Genomic DNA, 19,196 nt, shown 5'->3' on the forward strand with positions numbered 1-19,196 from the left:
GTGAATTTCAAGCCACATAATGTTTCTTCGCTTCCGTTACTTCGTGGTGACCAGAGTCTGCAGAGGCTAGAATACTTAACTGCTCTGAGACGTCCATTTGAAGGACAGGAGAGTGTAAGGAGACAGAGCTGAGCCTGCTCTCCTAGGCTCTCTTGTTCATCTGTTGCTGTGGTGTGGGGTGAGGGCATAAATCTTAGCCATACTTTCTTTCCTGTCACTAGGCAGGACACAGAAGCCCTTCAGATGACCAGTTCTCTGGGGGAGCAATTTACTACTCGCTGGCTTCCTGGGCAGCTTGATAATGTTCTGCTCCTGTTTTCAGCCAGGCTGCGGCCGGGGCAGTGATTTGATAATAACAGACCCTGATTAAATTAAGGAGCCATTTGCTTGTGGATGATGATGTTGATAAAAGGGTTGATGTCCACACACTCATCTATTTTTAAAGGTCAAAAAAACAGTCTCTAATCACAAACTACAGCAAAAAAAGCAAAATAATCCGAAACAGTATAAAGTTTGTGCTTTCCCTTCGTTGTCCATCTGGGAAAGGGTCTGTTATTTGCTGACATCCTTACTGGCTGTTTTTGCATCACATTTGGAGTTGAAATTAGAAGTAGGCTCGTTGGGAAGTTGACTGTATCTCATCTCTAAACTGCTAAACTCTGTAACTTACAATCAAGCACTCAGGGGCTCTTGGTTCTCTAAGCTCCTGTTTCTCACATACATGCATGCTCGCACTTACGTGTTTTTTCAGACAACAGCTTTTGCTTTAGGTGGAAAGTTGTAAGTGAAAGTTGTATATCGGTTCTTCTACTCTGAGGCACAGAGTAGGACGGGGTTCCTCTCGATGTTGGGTAGAAAAGGATTTGCACTATATCCCACCCGCGGTGTTTAGAAAAGCAAGACAAGAAGGGACATGAAAAATCCCCTCGTGTACCACTTGCTCAGCCCATCTGATTCGGGAGCTTTGCAGGCATCGTTAGAGCCCTGTGGGCTGTGGCCGTGAAATGGGCGGAGGGCAGGCAGGGTTGCCAGTGCCCCGCCTGGCCTGAGACGGGCCGTGCGCAGCTCCCTGATTGCTCAGGGACCACGGGGAGACTCTGATTGGTCTCTAGACCACACCTAGTTGGTGAGCGCAGCTGCTGCTGAATATCCCACAGCTCTGCCGAGGCCACTGGAGTACGCACACGCCTACCTTTAGACACCAGACCGGGAGAGGAACCGTGGAGCTGCTGCAGCGGAGGAGTTGTGGAAACTTTGCTGAGTGAGTAAAATGGGGAGAGAAGGAAGCTAGTGGCTGGGCCTGAGGGGAGGTTGCTGGGCAGGACAGCAATGGAGGTAAAGAGATTGTTGCCATTGACTCCATCGGCGGTGGAAGATAACAGGACTGGAGCAGATGCACAAGGGGACAATGGGAAGGAGATAAGCCCGGAATCAAATTGATGCCCGCTTCTTGGCACTTCTGCAACGCTGGCTGGCCAGAAGGGCAAGCGTGCCAGGCTATAACGCAAAAGACTCTCAAACGGCATGTTCTCAAGCCTTGGGGTCCAGGGAATTGCCGAGGGGCTTCAATGAGGACCTGCTGCCTTCTCCCACCCAAATGGGTCCCTCTCCTTTTCCCCTCCCAGGCAGCACGGGCAGCTGGGGCCGCAGCTTGAGTGATGGGAAAAGAAAGCTTTACTTCATTAGGCCATTAGCAGCACTCACAGCATTAAAAATGCAGGAGGTGGATGGGAAGAGAGAGCCAGGGATGAAGACTAATGCAGCAGCGGAGACTGGGAACAGACAGGCTTCTCTCTCCTCACAACCCAGATCCAGATTAGGAGTCATAGAACAAGGAGAACTTTTGGTTTAAAAGACTTCTATTAGTGTAAAGGCAAAGAGGGCGTCCAGATGGTTGTTAGGGAGAAAGTCAGCACTTGGGGCTTCCTCAGCCTTAGGGCGGCATGTTTACTCTTTTGAGGGCCAGGAGCTAGCCTAGCCCCCCTGTATCCGCATTGTCTGTAACACCGCCCGGCTCAGCAGCGCTTGCGGAGTGGCCGATGGAGGGTGGGCTTACGGGGGGGGGGGGGGGGGAGGGGGGACCGTCTTTGCGCGCCCAGGGACTCCAGAGTGCCCCCGCCGCGCAGGTCCTCGGGCCTCCCGCTCCCTGCGATGCCGGCCTCGTCCACCATCCACGTGCTGCAGCTGCTGCGGGAGCTGCTGGCCTTCGTGCTCCTCAGCTACACGGTGCTCATCGGAGCGCTGCTGCTGGCCGGCTGGACCACCTACTTCCTGGTGCTGAAGTGACAGCGCCCGCAGCCCCGCCCCCCGCCCCGCCCGCCTCGTGCCAGCCCCCAGCGGCCGGAGCCACCGCGCGCTGCTCCGCCTCCTGCCGGACACATTCCCCCCCCCGACGGAAGAACTCTGCGCCTCGCGCTCGGGCCCGGGCTGCCTCTCGAGGCAGGGCCTCGCCCGGGTAGGTATCCAACTTCCTCTCACGACGGCCGACTCCGCTCCGCCCGCTCAGCCCCCCTCAGGCCCGGGGCCCGCCCAGTCCCACGCGGAAGCTGCGGCGGTTGGGCGCTCGTCGCGGCCGTTACTGCCGTTACCCTAAGCCCCGCCCCTTCCCTCCAGACTGTCCAATCCCAACTGTTCTCTCGGGCGGGGGTGCGGTCATGGGGCCAGGCCCACTCAAGAAGAGGCCGCGCCCCGTCCCCCGCTCACGAAGTGGCGTCACTTCCGGCGTGTGCGTCTGGCGTCCGGCCGCCGCAGGATGGCGGCTCTGAGGAGCTGGGTGTCGCGGAGCGTAGCCTCCCTCTTCAGGTACTTCTGTGGTGGGGTTGCAAGGGCGGTGCCGCCATGGCCGGGATGGCAGCGGCCGCCTGGGTGGCACGCTTTTGGCTTCTCGGCCGAGCGGGTCCCGGCGTCCCGCCCCTCTCAGATCCGAGGACCTCCTGACTGTTGCCCCGGGCTGGAGGCCAAGCCCGGGGTCTGTTTCTCGCTGACGGCTTTCCCGTTATTCCACTGGCCGAGTGCCAAGCCCCACAAGCTCGGGCTGGCTTCCTGGAGTGCCTCGGCCTGCCAGCGAGTTCCCGTTAGCCCATCGGAACCACTGGAGGGAGATAAGGGGAGAGGCCCTGGCGGGGGGGCCGATCGTCCAAGGAAGTGTTCCCTGAGGGCAGGAGGGGAGTTGGTCAGTCCCCGCGCGGGCACTGCTGGGTGCGTCCTCTGCACACCGGGGAGCCCTTCGCGGCACCTGCGGACTCCAGCAGGTGTTGCCTAGCGGGGACTCTCGGGGACTCTCGGGGACACCTGGAAACCTCAACCCGAGTTCCGGAGCTGAATGCTGCCCGCAGAAGCGTTTATTTTGGCCTGAGGTTTTTAAAAAGCTTTGAGACCGCCTTTGAAACTTCCATACCCGCCACCGGTTAAAGTCCGAAACCACCGGGCTCGCCTCCCCGCGCGGCAGCGGTTCACGGGAGTTGGGTAGCGGTTGCCCTTTCGATCGAGTCCTGGGCCGTCCAGTCCGACGCGCTTCCTCACGAGCCCTGTCATCTGGCGGGCCGACCCAGCGCCTCATTTAGGCTCCTGCTCGGCCCGGTGTGAGTTTTCAGCCCCTGCAAACGAATTACAGATTGGTAGTTACGCCTTATTAAATTTGACTTCTAGGTACAGACGGTGTGTTCCTGCCGTGGCTAACTTTAAGAAGCGCTGCTTCTCAGAATTGATAAGACCCTGGCACAAAACTGTGGCGGTTGGATTTGGCGTGACCCTGTGCGCAGTTCCCATTGCACAGGTAAAAATACTGTAGTGTCACTGTTTCTTAGTGTACTGTGCCCTCTTGAAGTCTCGGGGGCGGGGCGCACCGAGCCCTCAGACAAGGTCTTAGTTTGACCCAGTGCTCCTACCCCCATGCGACAGTTTCCTTTCTACCATACAGCGTTATTTCTTCATAACTGAACAAATACATTAATACTCCCGTTTCAATGGTCCCATTTGGTAGGAACGGTATGTCAAATTGTACAAAGAGGGAGAGGAATAAGACGAGGGTATTACAGTATCAACAGAGTAGTCTTTCATTCAACAAAAATTTATTGAGCAGCTTTAATGTGCCATTGCTAGAAATGTAAGAACAAAACAAAGTTCCTGCTTTCATAAAATTTACATTCTAGGGAAAAGGGGAGAAAATAAATATAAATGCCAGGTGATCGGTGCTGTGCAGGAAACAAATAGAATAAGAGAACAGGGAGTGCTTGGAGGGAGTTGTTTTGTTTTTAGGTAGGAAAGGGTAGCCCAGGAGGGCTATTCTCATAAGGTGATGTCTAAATAGGGATCAGAATGAGAAAATGAGCCATGGTAATGTCTTGGAGAAGAGTTTGCCAGGCAGAAGGAACTCTTGAGTAGAAAGGGGTAGAAGCAGGTGTATGTCTGATATGTTTGATGAACAGCAAACAGGTTAATGTGGCTGGAGTGGAATGAGAAAGAGAGCGTAATAGATGGGGCCAGAAAATTAGCTGAGGATCAAACTCAGCTTTTTGTCCTTTTTGGCATTGTAAGGCTTTAAATTGTATTCCGAAAAGGAAGGCACAGAGGATTTGAACACAAGGCTGTTACGATCTCATGTAAGTTTTTAAAGGCTGCTGTGTGGAACTAGGAAGACCAATGGGAGACTGTTGTTCTAGTCCAGGATTGGAGCAGGCTGGCAACAGTTTAGGTGGGGAGAAGTTGGACCAAATGCGGTCAGCATGAGTTGCCAATGGATTGAATGTGGAGTATATGCCAAGGTTTTTTATTTTTATTTTTTTATTTAAAAAAAAAATTTTTTTTAATGTTTTTTATTTATTTTTGAGACAGAGAGAGACAGAGCATGAATGGGGGAGGGGCAGAGAGAGAGGGAGACAGAATCAGAAGCAGGCTCCAGGCTCCGAGCCATCAGCGCAGAGCCGACGTGGGGCTCGAACTCACGGACCGCGAGATCGTGACCTGAGCCGAAGTCGGACGCTTAACCGACTGAGCCACCCAGGCGCCCCGCCAAGGTTTTTTAAAAAGCCTAAGCAGGGGCACCTGGGTGGCTCAGTCGGTTAAGCATGACTTCTGCTCAGGTCATGATCTCACAGTTCCTGAGTTCGAGCCCCCCATCGGGCTCTCTGCAGTTTGTGCAGAGACATCTTTGGATCATCTGCCCTCCCCCTGACCCCTCCTGTGTTCGCGTTCTCTTTCTCCCTCTCAAAAATAAACAGTAAAAAATGAAAAAGCCTAAGCCACTGAAAGAATGGAGTTGCCATTTATTGGAGTGGAGGGGAGTGGGTTTTGGGAGGATGAAATCGAGAGTTTTGGAAGTGACAGTCTGAGACGTCTGGTAGACACCTAGGTGCTATCAGGCAGACAGGTGATACGGAAGTGGTGCCTTATTAAAACCATCACTGGTTGTGCGCTTTTGGGAAAGAGCAAACCCCATTTTGGCAAGATATTTCTGATACTGACGTGTGCGTTTATCACAACAAGAAGATTGATTTCACTTCCCACAAGTCCTTTCAGCATCTTCTGAGGCTTACTCCTGAGACTGCACCTTTTTGTTCCTCGCGCCAAACCTCATCTCTGCTTGCGAAGCATTAATCCTAAAACCCTGACTTGAACACTGGCCGTTTTCTGCCGTAATTAAGACAGCCTTTCTTCCTTCCTTCAAAAGGGTATTTTGGGTCTGTCCTTTCTCAGTTCATACACCTCTCTTAAGCCCCAGTTACCTCAGTCCCAGGCCACATGGCAGGAGCCTCTGGTCCTTATCCGTAGGAGTGGCAGTTCCTTTTCTGTTCTTCAGAACCTGCAGTGGCTCTCCATTGTGTGCCCCTGCACTCGAGTGTCCTCGCTGGTTCCCCTTCCTTGTGCCGTCTGTTGTAACCGGGCTAGATCCCTAAACATCCCCCGCATGCAACAGATGTATTCTTTTCTCATTGTCTCTTCTTCCCTGGGCTGCCTGACAGTTCTCATCCTAGCTGTCTCAGGCCCAAGTACCACCTCACTTGAAAGCCTTTCAGAGTTTCTGGCCAACAGTGATCTCCCTCTTATCCCTTGTGTTGTACATTTTGATATTTGGTGATAATCTATCTGGCACTCGCCTGAGTCAGCAGAGCATAGTGGAAAGGGTACAGACTTGGGTGCAGATGTGGTTTGAAGTCTAGCTATGTGGCTTTTGGGGAAAGTTTATAAAACTATTCTGAGTTTTCATTTCCCCATCTGTAAAAAAGAAGTGATCATACGTGGACCGTTGTAAGGAACAAATGAAACGCATTGTAAAGTGAATCGTGAAGACGTAAGTTAGAATATACAAAAGTTAGCTTCCAGTGAACAGTATATATTCTTCCCAGTCTTTCTAGTCCCTGAACGCAAGGTACATAAGGAATACTTATTTGAGTGAATGAAAGATAAATATGGTAAACGAAATTCTGGATTTGTTCATGTGTCAGAGATAATTCTTGATGGCTACTTTCAATGGGCAGCGGTTCTCTGGGCTTACACTCTAAATAGCAAAAACAAGACAACACAGGATTGAAGGAATTGGTTTCTTTGTTCTGATACGATCAGTGCTCTGTTGAGGAAGGAAAAGGCAGAGTCAGGGATGACCCGAAAGTAAAGCGTTCCTATGAAGCCTTTGGTAATTCAGCGTAAAACAAAGAGCATCTTTCCAAACGTTCACATTATGCCACTTGGCTTTTCAGGAAAGACATTCGTACGGTAACAGCTTTTTTTTCTTCGTAAACTTGAAAATCTTCTCCAGACATATTTTGGTTATTGAGATCAGGTACTAATGTAGGTCTTTTTTTCTTTTTCTTTTTTATTAACGTTTATTTATTTTTGAGAGAGAGCTCAAGCGGGGGAGGGGCAGAGAGAAAGAGGGACAGAGGATCCAAAGTAGGCTCTGCGCTGACGGCAGCGAGTCCAGTGTGGGGCTCGAACCCACAAACTGCGAGAGATCATGACCTGAGCCGAAGTCAGATGCTCAACCAAGCCACCCAGGTGCCTCTGTAAATCTTTCTTAAAAGAAAAGTGGCTTAACACAAACTTTGCGAAAGCAGGGGAGACCTGTGTTTAGTTAAGGTGGCTACATTACCTTAACTCTTGAGAAGTTATATTGGCTTTTTTTAAATAATAACTGAGGTCAGAGTGAAGAGTCCCCAAACCCCACCCAAGACTCTACTGTTCATTCTGCCCAGAATTGCTCTCCCCCATCCACCCATTTACTTAGACTCTGCTTAATTGTCATCAACTCTGTGAAGCCTTTTCTAAGCTCTTTTCATTCAACATAGAAGAGATTGTTTTCATGTGTGTGCCCCCACTGTAGCCTGTATGGACTTCTGCCACAACTCCCTGGTACTTGACTGCGTTAATTTCTCAAGTTCTCTGTTAGCCCCGGCTCCTCCCCTTCCCCATCTGAAATCTTTGAGGACAGAGAATATATCCTATATATCTTCATATCCCAGGTATCTAACACTGTGTTCATGAATGAATCACAACTTTCTGAAATTTGTTGGTTATAATTACTAGACCTATTTCATGTAAAGAAGTGCTTGGCTTTTTGGAGCAGAGCATAAAGAATAAAAGTGGACAGAAAGCATACTCTGGAGTTATTTCCATATATTGTCTTTATTAGCCCAAATAGAGCCTAATGAGAAAACAAAGAAGCAGCTGCAGTGTGACCAGTGTTTTTCACTTGGCTATCTATGATGAAATTCTCGGTTGGAGCTTTAGGTTAGAAGTTGAGTGAAAATGTTTGTGTCTTTCAGAAATTGGAGCCTCATTCTCTTAGCAATGATGCATTAATGAGGAGAGCTGTGTCTTTGGTAACAGATAGCACCTCCACCTTTCTCTCTCAGACCACGTATGCTTTGATTGAAGCAATCACTGAATATACTAAGGTAAGTGTCCTCTTAAGTTTTGATTGTCTAAACCAGGGGTTAGCAAATTATTGCTCGTAGCCCAAGTCTAGCCTGATGCCTGTTTTCGTAGTTCTACTGAAACGTAGCCAGTCTCATTTGTTTTTATGTTGTCTATGACTGTTTTTGTGAATTGAATAGTTTTAACAGAGACTATAGGGCCCACAAAGCCTAAAATATTCACTCTCTGGTCCTTTACAAAAGTTGGCTGAGGCTTCGACCTAAGTCAGTGGTGTTTAGACTTTTTCCAGGAACTTTTTTTTTTTTTTTTTTTTTTTTAAAAGTCTTTAAATACAGCATCGCAGTAGAAGACCAGAGAACAAAGCTGATTGGGTTCAGTTAGGGGCAAAGGGGTGCAGAGTCTAACACTTGCAGCACCAGGGGCTTCTCTGTGGGAATAGTTTCAAAACCACTAATCTGGGGCGCCTGGGTGGCGCAGTCGGTTAAGCGTCCGACTTCAGCCAGGTCACGATCTCGCGGTCCGTGAGTTCGAGCCCGCGTCAGGCTCTGGGCTGATGGCTCGGAGCCTGTTTCCGATTCTGTGTCTCCCTCTCTCTCTGCCCCTCCCCCGTTCATGCTCTGTCTCTCTCTGTCCCAAAAATAAATAAAAAACGTTGAAAAAAAAAAAAAACACCACTAATCTGAGCTAATAGGTATCATTTATAGGTTTATTATACCTTTATTTGTTGGCAGCTTTCCCCCTCAGCCTTCTGGGCTTTTCTTCTACGTTGTATTCTCTGTGTGAATTGCTAACAATCTTTTAAAAACACAAAAGTGGACTAGTGGGTACACTCGTGTCCTAGAATAATGCCTTTACCTCATACAGTAGTGCGATTTCAGTGAGGTGGAAGGACTGAAGAGCTGGTTGGCTATAACAGGACTTTATTTCCTTGAGGTGTAATTCTCACTAATCCTAGTATGTCTCACCTATTTTACTCACGCTTATTTATTCTATATTTGTAGGCCGTTTACACCTTGATTTCTTTGTACCGACAATATACAAGTTTACTTGGGAAAATGAATTCACAGGAGGAAGATGAAGTGTGGCAGGTGATCATAGGAGCCAGAGTTGAGGTAAGAAAAAGTTATTAGACATTTCTGTATTAGTGCCCCTACCTCATTCTGGTATCTAAATTAGTAAATTAAGGTGTCTAACCAGTAACTGTTCTCTGAATCTACTACTCTAAGTCCATTTTAATGTGCTTATGAGCCTCTCGTTGTCGTCTGAAGTGCTGTGTTTAATTTACAGATGACTTCAAAGCAACAAGAATACTTGAAGTTGGAAACCACTTGGATGACTGCCCTTGGTCTTTCAGAGATGGCGGCAGAGGCCGCATACCAGACTGGTAGGTCCCAGTTTTCACTATCAGTGTGCCAGTTTTCATCTAGCTGTAAAATGAGGGATTTAGATGAGATAGTCTAAGGCCTGTGGCTCTGACTGAAAAAATGTCTCCATCTCCATTCGCCAGGTAGTCTGTGTCTAGAAAATGGTGCAGCTGCTGCCAATTAGAAAATGATTGTGTCCAAATGGTTTTTAGGGTTTTTTTTAAATGTTTGTTTATTTTGAGAGAGAGCACAGGGGAGGGATGGAGGGAGAAAGAATCCCGGGCAGGCTCCGCACTGTCAGTGCAGAGCCCGATGCGTGGCTCAAACCTTGAGATCACGACCTGAGCCCAAACCAAAAGTCAGGATGCTTAACTGACTGAGCCATCCAGGTACCCCAGATTTTTAAGCATTTGTGTTTTTTGTGGTTTTTTTTTTTTTTTTTAAGTTTATTTGAGAGCGAGAGAACATGAGAGAGATAGAGGCAGGGAATCCCAAGTAGGCTCCATGCTGTCTGTGCGGACCAGATGCGGGGCTTGATCCCACAAACCGCGAGATCACGACCTGAGTGCGGATCAAGAGTTGGACGCTTAAGCAGCTGAGCCACCCAGGCACCCAAGCGTTTTATTCTTTTCATAACACCGATATTTATGAATAACTAGTCACAGAGGGACACAGTTGGAGGAGACTTGAGATCATCAATCTGTTGTGAACCTTACTGAAACCTGGAATCCTAGTCAGTGGCGGAGCCCAGACAAATTATTGAGTATATGTTATAAGTATTTATAGGCACTTTCAATTTAAGGAACTTGAGGATGATCTTTCCCACTTTACAAATGAAGAAAATGGGGAGAGAGGGTTAAGAAACCCGTGGAGATGATGCGGTAGGGTAAGTAAGCAGCCAGACTGGGATTCAGCCCAATTCTAATGCCTCCACTTTTGTATCCCAGTCATTCACCAGGATGTTTTTTGACCCTCACTATCCATCCAGTGGGCTTGAGCTGGATGTTTTTGAATTTAAAATATTTTAAATAAAACTAGTTTAATCTTACCTGAATTCGTTTCAAACTAGAAGCCTAGGGTCAGCTCTTTTGTTTTCTGACTTCGGGATAACAAACTAGGGGCTCTGGTGCCATATCTTCAAAAAAAGCATATAATATATGTTTGGTTTTTTTAATGTTGATTTGAGAGAGTGCATGAGCAGAGGAAGGGCAGAAGGAGAGAATCCCCAGCAGGCCCCTCACTGTCAGCACAGAGCCCGATGCAGGGCTCAATCACGAGATCGAGACCTGTGCCGAAATCAAGAGTCACCTGCTTAACTGACTGAACCACCCAGGTGCCCCACAACATATGTATGTATTTTTTAAAGTAAAACAAAAAAGAATTGTTAGTGAACTAAAAGCAGGATTGGAATGAAGAGTGAAACAGCAACTACACGAAAGCAGCACCAGAGCGGTGCCACAGCAGAGGTGGGAGATGTGCAGTGAGCAGGGAGATTTGCTGAGGTGTCACAGCATGAACATTCCCAGGCAACCTTCATCATCCAGGCAGGCTTAGATTGAGCTGGAGAAAAGGGAAAGTGTAAGCATTATCTGGAAAAAGACCTTTTCATAAAACTGATTAAAAAGGCTCACAATTTAAAATCATGGCAAAAAGCTCAATATGAAATATACAAAGAATCCTAAAAAAAACTATAAGAATCAGTCTTATCAGCAATCCTAGATGCAAGGTGACAAATCAATAACCTAGAATTCTATATCCAGCCAAGTATTATTTCAGATATAAAAAGACTCAAAAGTTTACCAACCACATATGCTTTCTGGAAAAACTGCTTTGTAAGTAAAGAAATTAGTTTAAAAAGGAGCAACTGAGATAAAAATAATGAAAAAAATTTAATAAAACTTGTCAAAATTTGAGGTTTTTTTTTTTAATGTTTGAGAGTGAGAGAACACAAGCAGAGGAGGGGCAAAGAGAGAGGGAGACACTAAATCCAAAGCAGGCTCCAGGCTCTGAGCTGTCAGTGCAGAGCCTGACACGGGGTTAAACTTATGAACTGTGAGAACATAACCTGAGCTGAAGTTGGACGCTTAACCAACTGAGCCACGCAGGTGCCCCCTGAGTGTTAAATTTTTTAAATCAGTTCAGGGAAGAAGTGAAAGCATGCTAAGAAGAGATAGACATTGGCTTACAACAAATGAAAACTTGATAAAGATTTAAAAGAAAGAAAATGCGAAGTAAATAAAGGAACAAGTACCAACATCAATAATTGCAATAGCTAAGAATATGTTAAAAAAAAATAATCACAGCAAAAATGATTTACAGAGATACCTAAAACAAAATGTATAGGAAGGTTGAAAGTTATAAAAAGCTAAACTGAGCCATTATTAAGAAAAAGAAAGCTATCCCAAAAAGCTCTAGCGGAGCGATGTCAGAATCCGAAAAAGGATTCAAGACTAAAGGCATTAAAACAATCCAGAAGATATCAATCATTAAGCAATTGCCTGATAAGGAATTCAAAGTGATTGTCATAAACACACTCACTGGACTTGAGAAAAAGGAGATGAACTCAGAATTTCAACAAAGAGAAAATCTAAAAAGAACCAGAGATGAAGAATTCAGCAATGGAAATAAAAAATACACGAGGGAATCAACAGAAGATGAGGGGAGGGAGAGGAATAGATCAATGATCTGGAGGACAGGGTGATGGAAAACAAGCTGAACAGCAAAACATAAAAATAGGTTAAGGGTACTCGGTGACTTTATCAAGCATAATGACATCCACATGATAGGGATCCTAGGAGGAGAAGAGAGAAGACAGCAGAAAACCTTCCTAATCTGGAAAAGGAAACAGACATTCAGGTCCAGGAAGCATAAATAGCCCCTAACAAGATGAACCAAAAGAGATCCACACCAAGATATACAATTAAAATGGCAGAAAGTACGGGGAGCCTGGGTGGCTCAGTCACTTAAGTGTATCTGACTTTGGCTCAGGTCACGATCTCGCAGTTCGTGATTTCAAGCCCCGTGTTGGGCTCTGTGCTGACAGCTCAGAGCCTGGAGTCTGCTTCAGATTCTGTGTCTTCCTCTCTCTGCTCCTCCCCCATGCTTGCTTGCTCACTCTCAAAAATAAACAAACATCAAAAAAATAATAAATCAGCAAAATAGTTACATGCAAGAGATACCCCATAAGGCTACTAGTTGATTTTTTCAGCACAAACTTTGCAGGCCAGAAGGAAGTGGCACGTGCTGAAAGTGCTAAAAGGAGAAAATCTATGACCAAGAATACCCAGCAAGGTTATCATTCAAAATATAAGGAGAGAGAGTTTCCCAAACAAAAGTTAAAGGAGTGCATCACCACTAAACCAGCCTATGGGAAATGTTAAAGGAAATTCTTTAAAGGGGGGGGGGGGGGGAGGCCATAACTAGAAGAAAATTATGAAAGGAAAAAATGTCACACGTAAAAGCCAATATATAGTAAAAGTATTAGATTATTCACTTACAAAGCCAGTATAGAGGTTAAACCACATAAGTAGTAAAAATTGATACAAAAATGAGTCAAGGGATACACAAAAAGATGTGAAATGATATCATATACGTAAAATGTGGAGAGAGAGTAAAAATTTAGTGCTTACAAACTTAAGAAACCAACTTAATATAGACTCTGATGCCTATAACATGTTATATATGAACCAAATGGTGACCACAAATCAAAAACCTATAATAGATACACACAAAAACAACCACTAAAGAAAGCCATCAGGGGCACCTGGGTGGCTCAGTTGAGCGTCCAACTTCAGCTCAGGTGATGATCTTGCAGTTCGTGGGTTCAAGGCTTACCTCAGGCTCATTGCTGTCAGCGCCGAGCCCGCTTTGGATCCTCTGTTCTCCACTTCTTTCTGCCCCTCAGCCTCTTCCACTCTGTCTCTCAAAAATAAAAATTTTTGAAAAGCCATCAAATTCACAAGGGAAAAGAGCAAGAGAAGAACTATAAAAACAACCAGAAAACAATTAACAAGATGGCAGTAAGTACACACCTGTCAATAATTACTTTAAATGTAAGGGGACTGAGTGCTCCAAAAGACACAGAAGACCCACTTATGCTGCCTACGAGAGCTTCGCTTCTGACCTAAACACACGTACAGACTGAAAGTGAAGGGATGGAAAAACATGCCATGCAAATGAAGTGGGGGGGGTGGGGGGGAAGCCAGGGTAGCAATACTTCTATCAGAAATAGACCGTGTTAATTTTTTTTAAGTGTGTTTATTTTTGAGAGAGAAAGCATGAGTTGGGGAGAGGCAGAGAGAATCCCAAGCAAGCTCCACATGGTCAGCACAGAACCTGATGTGGGGGTCAAACTCATGACCTGAGCTGAAGTCAGACACTTAACTGACCAAGCCAGCCAGGCACCCCCAGACAAATAGACTTTAAAACAAAGCCTGTAGCAAGAGACAAAGAAGGATATTACATAAAGGAATCAATCCAACAAGACATAACAGTTAACGAATATGCACGCAACGTAGCACCTAAATACATACATCAAATATTAACAGACAAAAAAGGGAGAAATTGACAGTAATAGAATAATGGTAAGGGATTTTAACACCCCACTTACATCAGAGGATAGATGATTCAGGGGCGCCTAGGTGACTCAGTTAAGCATCTCTTGATTTTGGCTCAGATCATGATCTCACAGTTGATGAGATTGAGCCCCATGTCCAGCCCTATGCTGACAGCACGGGGCCTCCTTGAGATTCTCGCTCTCCCCCCCCAACCCCCAAATAAATAAAAAAAAAAAAAAAAAAAAAGAAGAAGGATAGATGATCCAGACAGAAAACAGTGGCTTTGAACGACACATTAGACCACACGGACCTAACAGCTAAACACACAAAACATTCCATCACAAAACAGAGTATACAGTCTTTTCAAGTGCACATGGAACATTCTTCAGGACAGATCACATGTTAGGGCACAAAACTAGTCTCAGTAAGTTTAAGAAGATTGAGATCTTATCAAATATCTTTTCTGACCCCAATGAATTGAGACTAGAAATCAATTTCAAGAAGAAAATCTGGAAAAATACACAAATACATGGAGGCTAAACAACATGCTACTGAACAAGTGGGTCAACCAAGAAATCATAGAGGAAATAAAATACATGGAGAGAAAAGAAAACACACTGGTCCAAAATCTTTGGGACTCAGCCAAAGCAGTTCTAAGTGTACAGTAATATAGGCCTCACTTAAGAAATAAAAAAAAAAAAAACTCAAAAAAACCTAACCTTACACCTAAAGGAGCTAGAAAAAGAAGAACAAATAAAACTTAAAGCCTAGTAGAAGGGAACAAAATAATAAAGATTGGAGCAGAAATAGGAAATTTAAAAAAAAGGAAAGGTCAATGAACCCAAGAGCTGGTTCTTTCAAAAGACAGACAAAAATTGATAAACCTTAGACTCCTAAAAAAAAAAAAAAAAAAGAAAAAAGGACTCGGGCACCTGGGTGGCTCAAGTCTTGGGTTGATGGGTTTGAGATCTCACAGTTTATGGGTTTGAGCCCTGCGCCAGGCCCTGTGCTGACAGCTCAGAGCCTGGAACCTGCTTCAGATTCTGTGTCTCCCTCTCTCTGCCCCTCCCCCTGCTCGTGCTCTGTCTCCCTTTCTCAAAAATAAACAAACATTAAAAAAATCAGAAATGGAGAATACCACAGAAATACCACATACCAATACCACAGAAATACAAAGGATTATAAAATAAAAGATTATGAAAAATCATATACCAACAAATTGGACAATCTAGAAGAAATAATAAATTCCTAGAAACCTACATCTTCCAAAAGTGAACGAATAAAAGATAGAAAATTTGGGGCGCCTGGGTGGCTCAGTTGGTTAAGCGGCCGACTTCGGCTCAGGTCATGATCTCGCGGTCCGTGAGTTCGAGCCCCGCGTCGGGCTCCGTGCTGACAGTTCAGAGCCTGGAGCCTGCTTCGGGTTCTGGGTCTCCCTCTCTCTGACCCTCCCCTGTTCATGCTCTGTCTCTCCCTGTCTGAAAAATAAACGTTAAAAATAAATAAATAAATAAATAAATGATTAAAAGATAGAAAACTTGAACAGAACAATTACTAGTAATGAAATGGAATCAGTAATAAAAACTCCTGGGGCACCAGGGTGGCTCAGTGGGTTAAGCATCGGACTCTGGATTCCGACTCAGGGCATGATCCCGCAGTTCATGAGATTGAGCCCCACAATAGTGGAGAGCCTGCTTGGGATTCTCCCTCTCCCTCAAAATTAATATTAAAAAAAAAAACAAAACACAAAAAAACTCCCAACAAAAGTCGAGGGCCAGATGGCTTCACCAAATTGAATCATACTAAACTTTTAAGGAAGAGAGAATACCTGTTCTTCTCAAACTATTCCAAAAAATAGACGAAAATTTCCAAATTCAGCCCTCCCTGATACCAAAACGAAAGACTCTGCAAAAAAGACAACCAGAAGCCAGCAGTACTTCTGAGGAACATAGATGCAAAAATCCTCAATAACAACATTACAAAAATCATTCATCAAGGCCAAGTGAGCTTTATTCCAGGGACGAGAGGGTTGTTTGATATTTGCAAATCGGTGTGATACTTCACATTAACAAGAAGAAGGATAAAAACCATATGATCAACTCAAAAGATGCAAAGAAAAGCATTTGACGAAATATGACATCCATTGATGATAAAAACTCTCAGCAGAGTGGGCTTAGTGGGAGTATCCCCAAATACATTAAAGGCCATACCTGAAAAGTCCACAGCTAACTTCATCCTCAGTTGTTTAAAAAAAAGATTTAAGAAAATTTACAATTGCACCCAAAAGAATAAAATACCTAGGAATAAATTCATCCAAGGAGGCAAAAGATGCATACTCTGAAAACTGTAAGGCATTGATGGAACAAACTGAAGACACAAATATTGGAAGGAAATGAACCAAAATGCTAATATAGTTTGGATGTTGGAGTAATGGGTGATTTTTAAATTATTTTATAATCAGTAAATATTCAACACTAACAAAAATATATCATGAAAATGTAATAAAGCAAAATTGAGATTTACAAGGAAAAGTTACGTTTTATACACATCTCAGAGACTCCCAGATCAAGACTAAAAAAGGTAGAGCTGTGAAGGGTTGGAACAATGATTTTTAAAAGCTTCATCAAGTATACATAGTAAATATAAAACTTTGCCCCCCTTCCAAATACATTCTTCTCAAACAAATAGAGCACATACAAAAATTGATTTTACGCCAGGTGACAAAGCCCCAGCCAATTCCCTCTTACCCCCTTCTCTGACCAAAAATCAAAATAGAAATGGAAAAATATTTGAAACGGTGATGACAAGTGCAGTATGCAGCAGACATAGAGAGTTGCAGATAAAGTAGCTGCTAAAGAGACCTGGGGCACCTTTAAAGAGGTATGTCATAAATTCAAAGAACAGCCATGAATGACAGGGAATATTCAGTGTACTGAGTACTGAAAATGAAGAAACTGAACTTGTAACCCATTTAGAAATAGGGGACTGTACCAGTGTAGAACAAATGAAACAAAAGGTGTAAGAAGATAAAAATAGTCAGAAAGGCAAAATCAGGATGCCTAGGTGGCTCAGCTGGTTAAGCATCCAACTCAACTCAGGTCATGATCTCACCGTTTATGGGTTCAAGCCCCTCAGACTCCTGGCAGACAGTGTCAGGAACTTGCTTGGGATTTGTCTGTCTCTCCCTCTCTTTCTGCCTTCCCCCGCTCATGTGCTCTCGCTTTCAAAATAAAAAGAAAAAGGGCAAAATCTGGTTCTTAAAAAGAAAAAAAAATCTTTTTGGCAAGTAGGACTTTTTAGAAGGCAAAAGTAACATTAGAAAGGGCTGTTACAGATACGGAGGGTTTTTAATTGTATCAATATTATAGTCTTTATGGAAACCCCACATTGGCCAAAGAAGTAAAGAATCAAAATAGAGCCAATAACCATAAAGGTTGAAACAGTATTCAAAGACTCTGTGTCCCAAAAGTGGACACTAAACCCAGCTGTTTTGTGGGATAGCTTTATCAAATCTTTCAGGAACATATCCTACGTTACAGAAAGTGTATCAGTACACAGAAAATGATGGCAAGCCTCCCAACCGTTGTATAAAGCTGGCCTAGGCCTGATCCCAAACTGTACTAGGCCAGTACTGAAACAAAAAAAAGAACTATGGTCAGTATCACTTAAGAATATACATAAAAGTAAGATCTAGCCATTTACTGCAAAATACAAAATACTTCAACACTGGAAAAAAAAAAAAATCAATATAATTTCCTACTTGAGATTATCTACAGTAGATTAAAGGAGAAAAGCCAGCAGTGTAATATCAATATAGGCCCCAAAAGCCTTCAGTAAAATGTAATACCCATTTATGATTTCAATCCCAGTACAGTTATGAATACAGTTTTATTAACATGATAATCAAGGTTAAGTACTCCTACTTAATGAACTATGAGAGGCATTCCCATCAAGGTCAAAATAAGATGCTTGCTATTCTCCACTAACTTTTAACATTGTGCTGAAGGTTCTTATTAATACAGTAAGGTAGAAAAGAACCACCCAGATCGTCTATAGATGAATTGATAAGTGTGCATATCTGTATGATGAAATATACTAGTAGCAGGTAAACAGAATGATAGAGCCTGAAAACATGTTTAAAGAAAAAGCAAACTTGCAAAATATGTTCAATAAATACCTTTTGTGCCATTATATAAAGTAGCAAAATATTTCTCTGTGCATCCCATATGTACAAAAGATGCGAAAGATGCTCATTAAACTTCCGGCAGAGGTTATCTCTGAAGATTAGGTAGGCTGACGAAAGAGATCTTTGACACTTTAATGAGCTATTAATTTGTCAAAAAGAAATGTGTTACTTGCGTAAATTCATAAGATGTCTAGACTAAGAGCTGTGTAGCTGTAGAGATGGTTGTAGTAATTATGAATAACGAGGGCGGATGGCTGGAGAAGTATGCAGACCTGAACGTGGAGACAGTTCTCTGTGGTGCAGAGAGGGAGGGCAGGGCGAGTCTCCAAGAGGAGCTCAGACGACAGGGAGCCCCAGGCTTTCCTTTTTGCCACCGCGCCTTTTACCGTTCCGCCATTCAGCCTAACCGTGCCATCTCTTGGCAGGAGCAGATCAGGCCTCTATAACTGCCAGGAATCACATTCAGCTGGTGAAGTCCCAGGTGCAGGAGGTGCGCCAGCTTTCCCAGAAAGCAGAAACCAAGTTGGCAGAAGCACAGACAGAGGAACTCCGTCAGAAAACTCAGGAGGAAGGGGACGAGAGGGCGGAACCGGAGCAGGAAGCCTACCTGCGGGAGGATTGAGTGCCTGAGCTGCCCAGCCTTCGTCCCTCCGAGTCGCCGGCTCCGCCCCGGGGCCACGATCCGCTTGGCTCTCTCCGCACAGAGAGGAGTCAGCAGGTCCTGCCCTGGCCCATCGGGCCAGAGGCCATAGCTGTGAGTGCCTGACCCATTTCCCCACGGACCTGGTTCTTAGCCCTGAGGCACTGCGCGCCCTGTTTAACATTTGACCCCCCCCCCCCCAGCTTTCCACCCACCAATCTTTTCACCTCCCACCCAGAGCATCTCAGCAGCCTGGCCAGAGAGAGGGTCCTTCTTCCGTCCTGCCCGCAAGTTCAGTAGCAGTTTAACCTGTTTGCAGTCGTATTCGCATTTTCAAATCTGATTTAGTCTTTGCTCCCTCCATAGGGACGTGAGTTTTTGGGGGAATGGGGAGCCTGTTAAGATTTTTTTTTTTTTTTTAAGTGTTTCTGATCCTTTCTGTGATCTGGCCCCTTTGCCTGTAAGGACACCTGAGGCCCAGGAGCCAAAAGTCCATTTTTCTTAAGGAACTGAATGCAGAGTGTTTACCTGGTGCTCAACAGGACATATTCCAACACACGCCTCTTGTTTCCTTCTTC

General features: G+C 44.8%; 1 protein-coding gene across 1 annotated transcript; it reads left to right on the plus strand.

The window, feature by feature from the left end:
- Window positions 1–2,599: 2,599 nt before the first annotated feature.
- Window positions 2,600–19,176, plus strand: DIABLO (diablo IAP-binding mitochondrial protein). The gene is made up of 6 exons (XM_042961512.1): window positions 2,600–2,802; window positions 3,649–3,775; window positions 7,761–7,892; window positions 8,874–8,984; window positions 9,160–9,256; window positions 18,404–19,176. The coding sequence occupies exons 1-6, from the start codon at window positions 2,753–2,755 to the stop codon at window positions 18,598–18,600; spliced, it is 714 nt and encodes a 237-aa protein (XP_042817446.1). The 5' UTR covers window positions 2,600–2,752; the 3' UTR covers window positions 18,601–19,176.
- The last annotated feature ends 20 nt before the right edge of the window (window positions 19,177–19,196 follow it).

This window comes from Panthera tigris, chromosome D3, assembly GCF_018350195.1.
Source record: "Panthera tigris isolate Pti1 chromosome D3, P.tigris_Pti1_mat1.1, whole genome shotgun sequence".
Classification (NCBI taxonomy): Eukaryota; Metazoa; Chordata; class Mammalia; order Carnivora; family Felidae; genus Panthera; species Panthera tigris.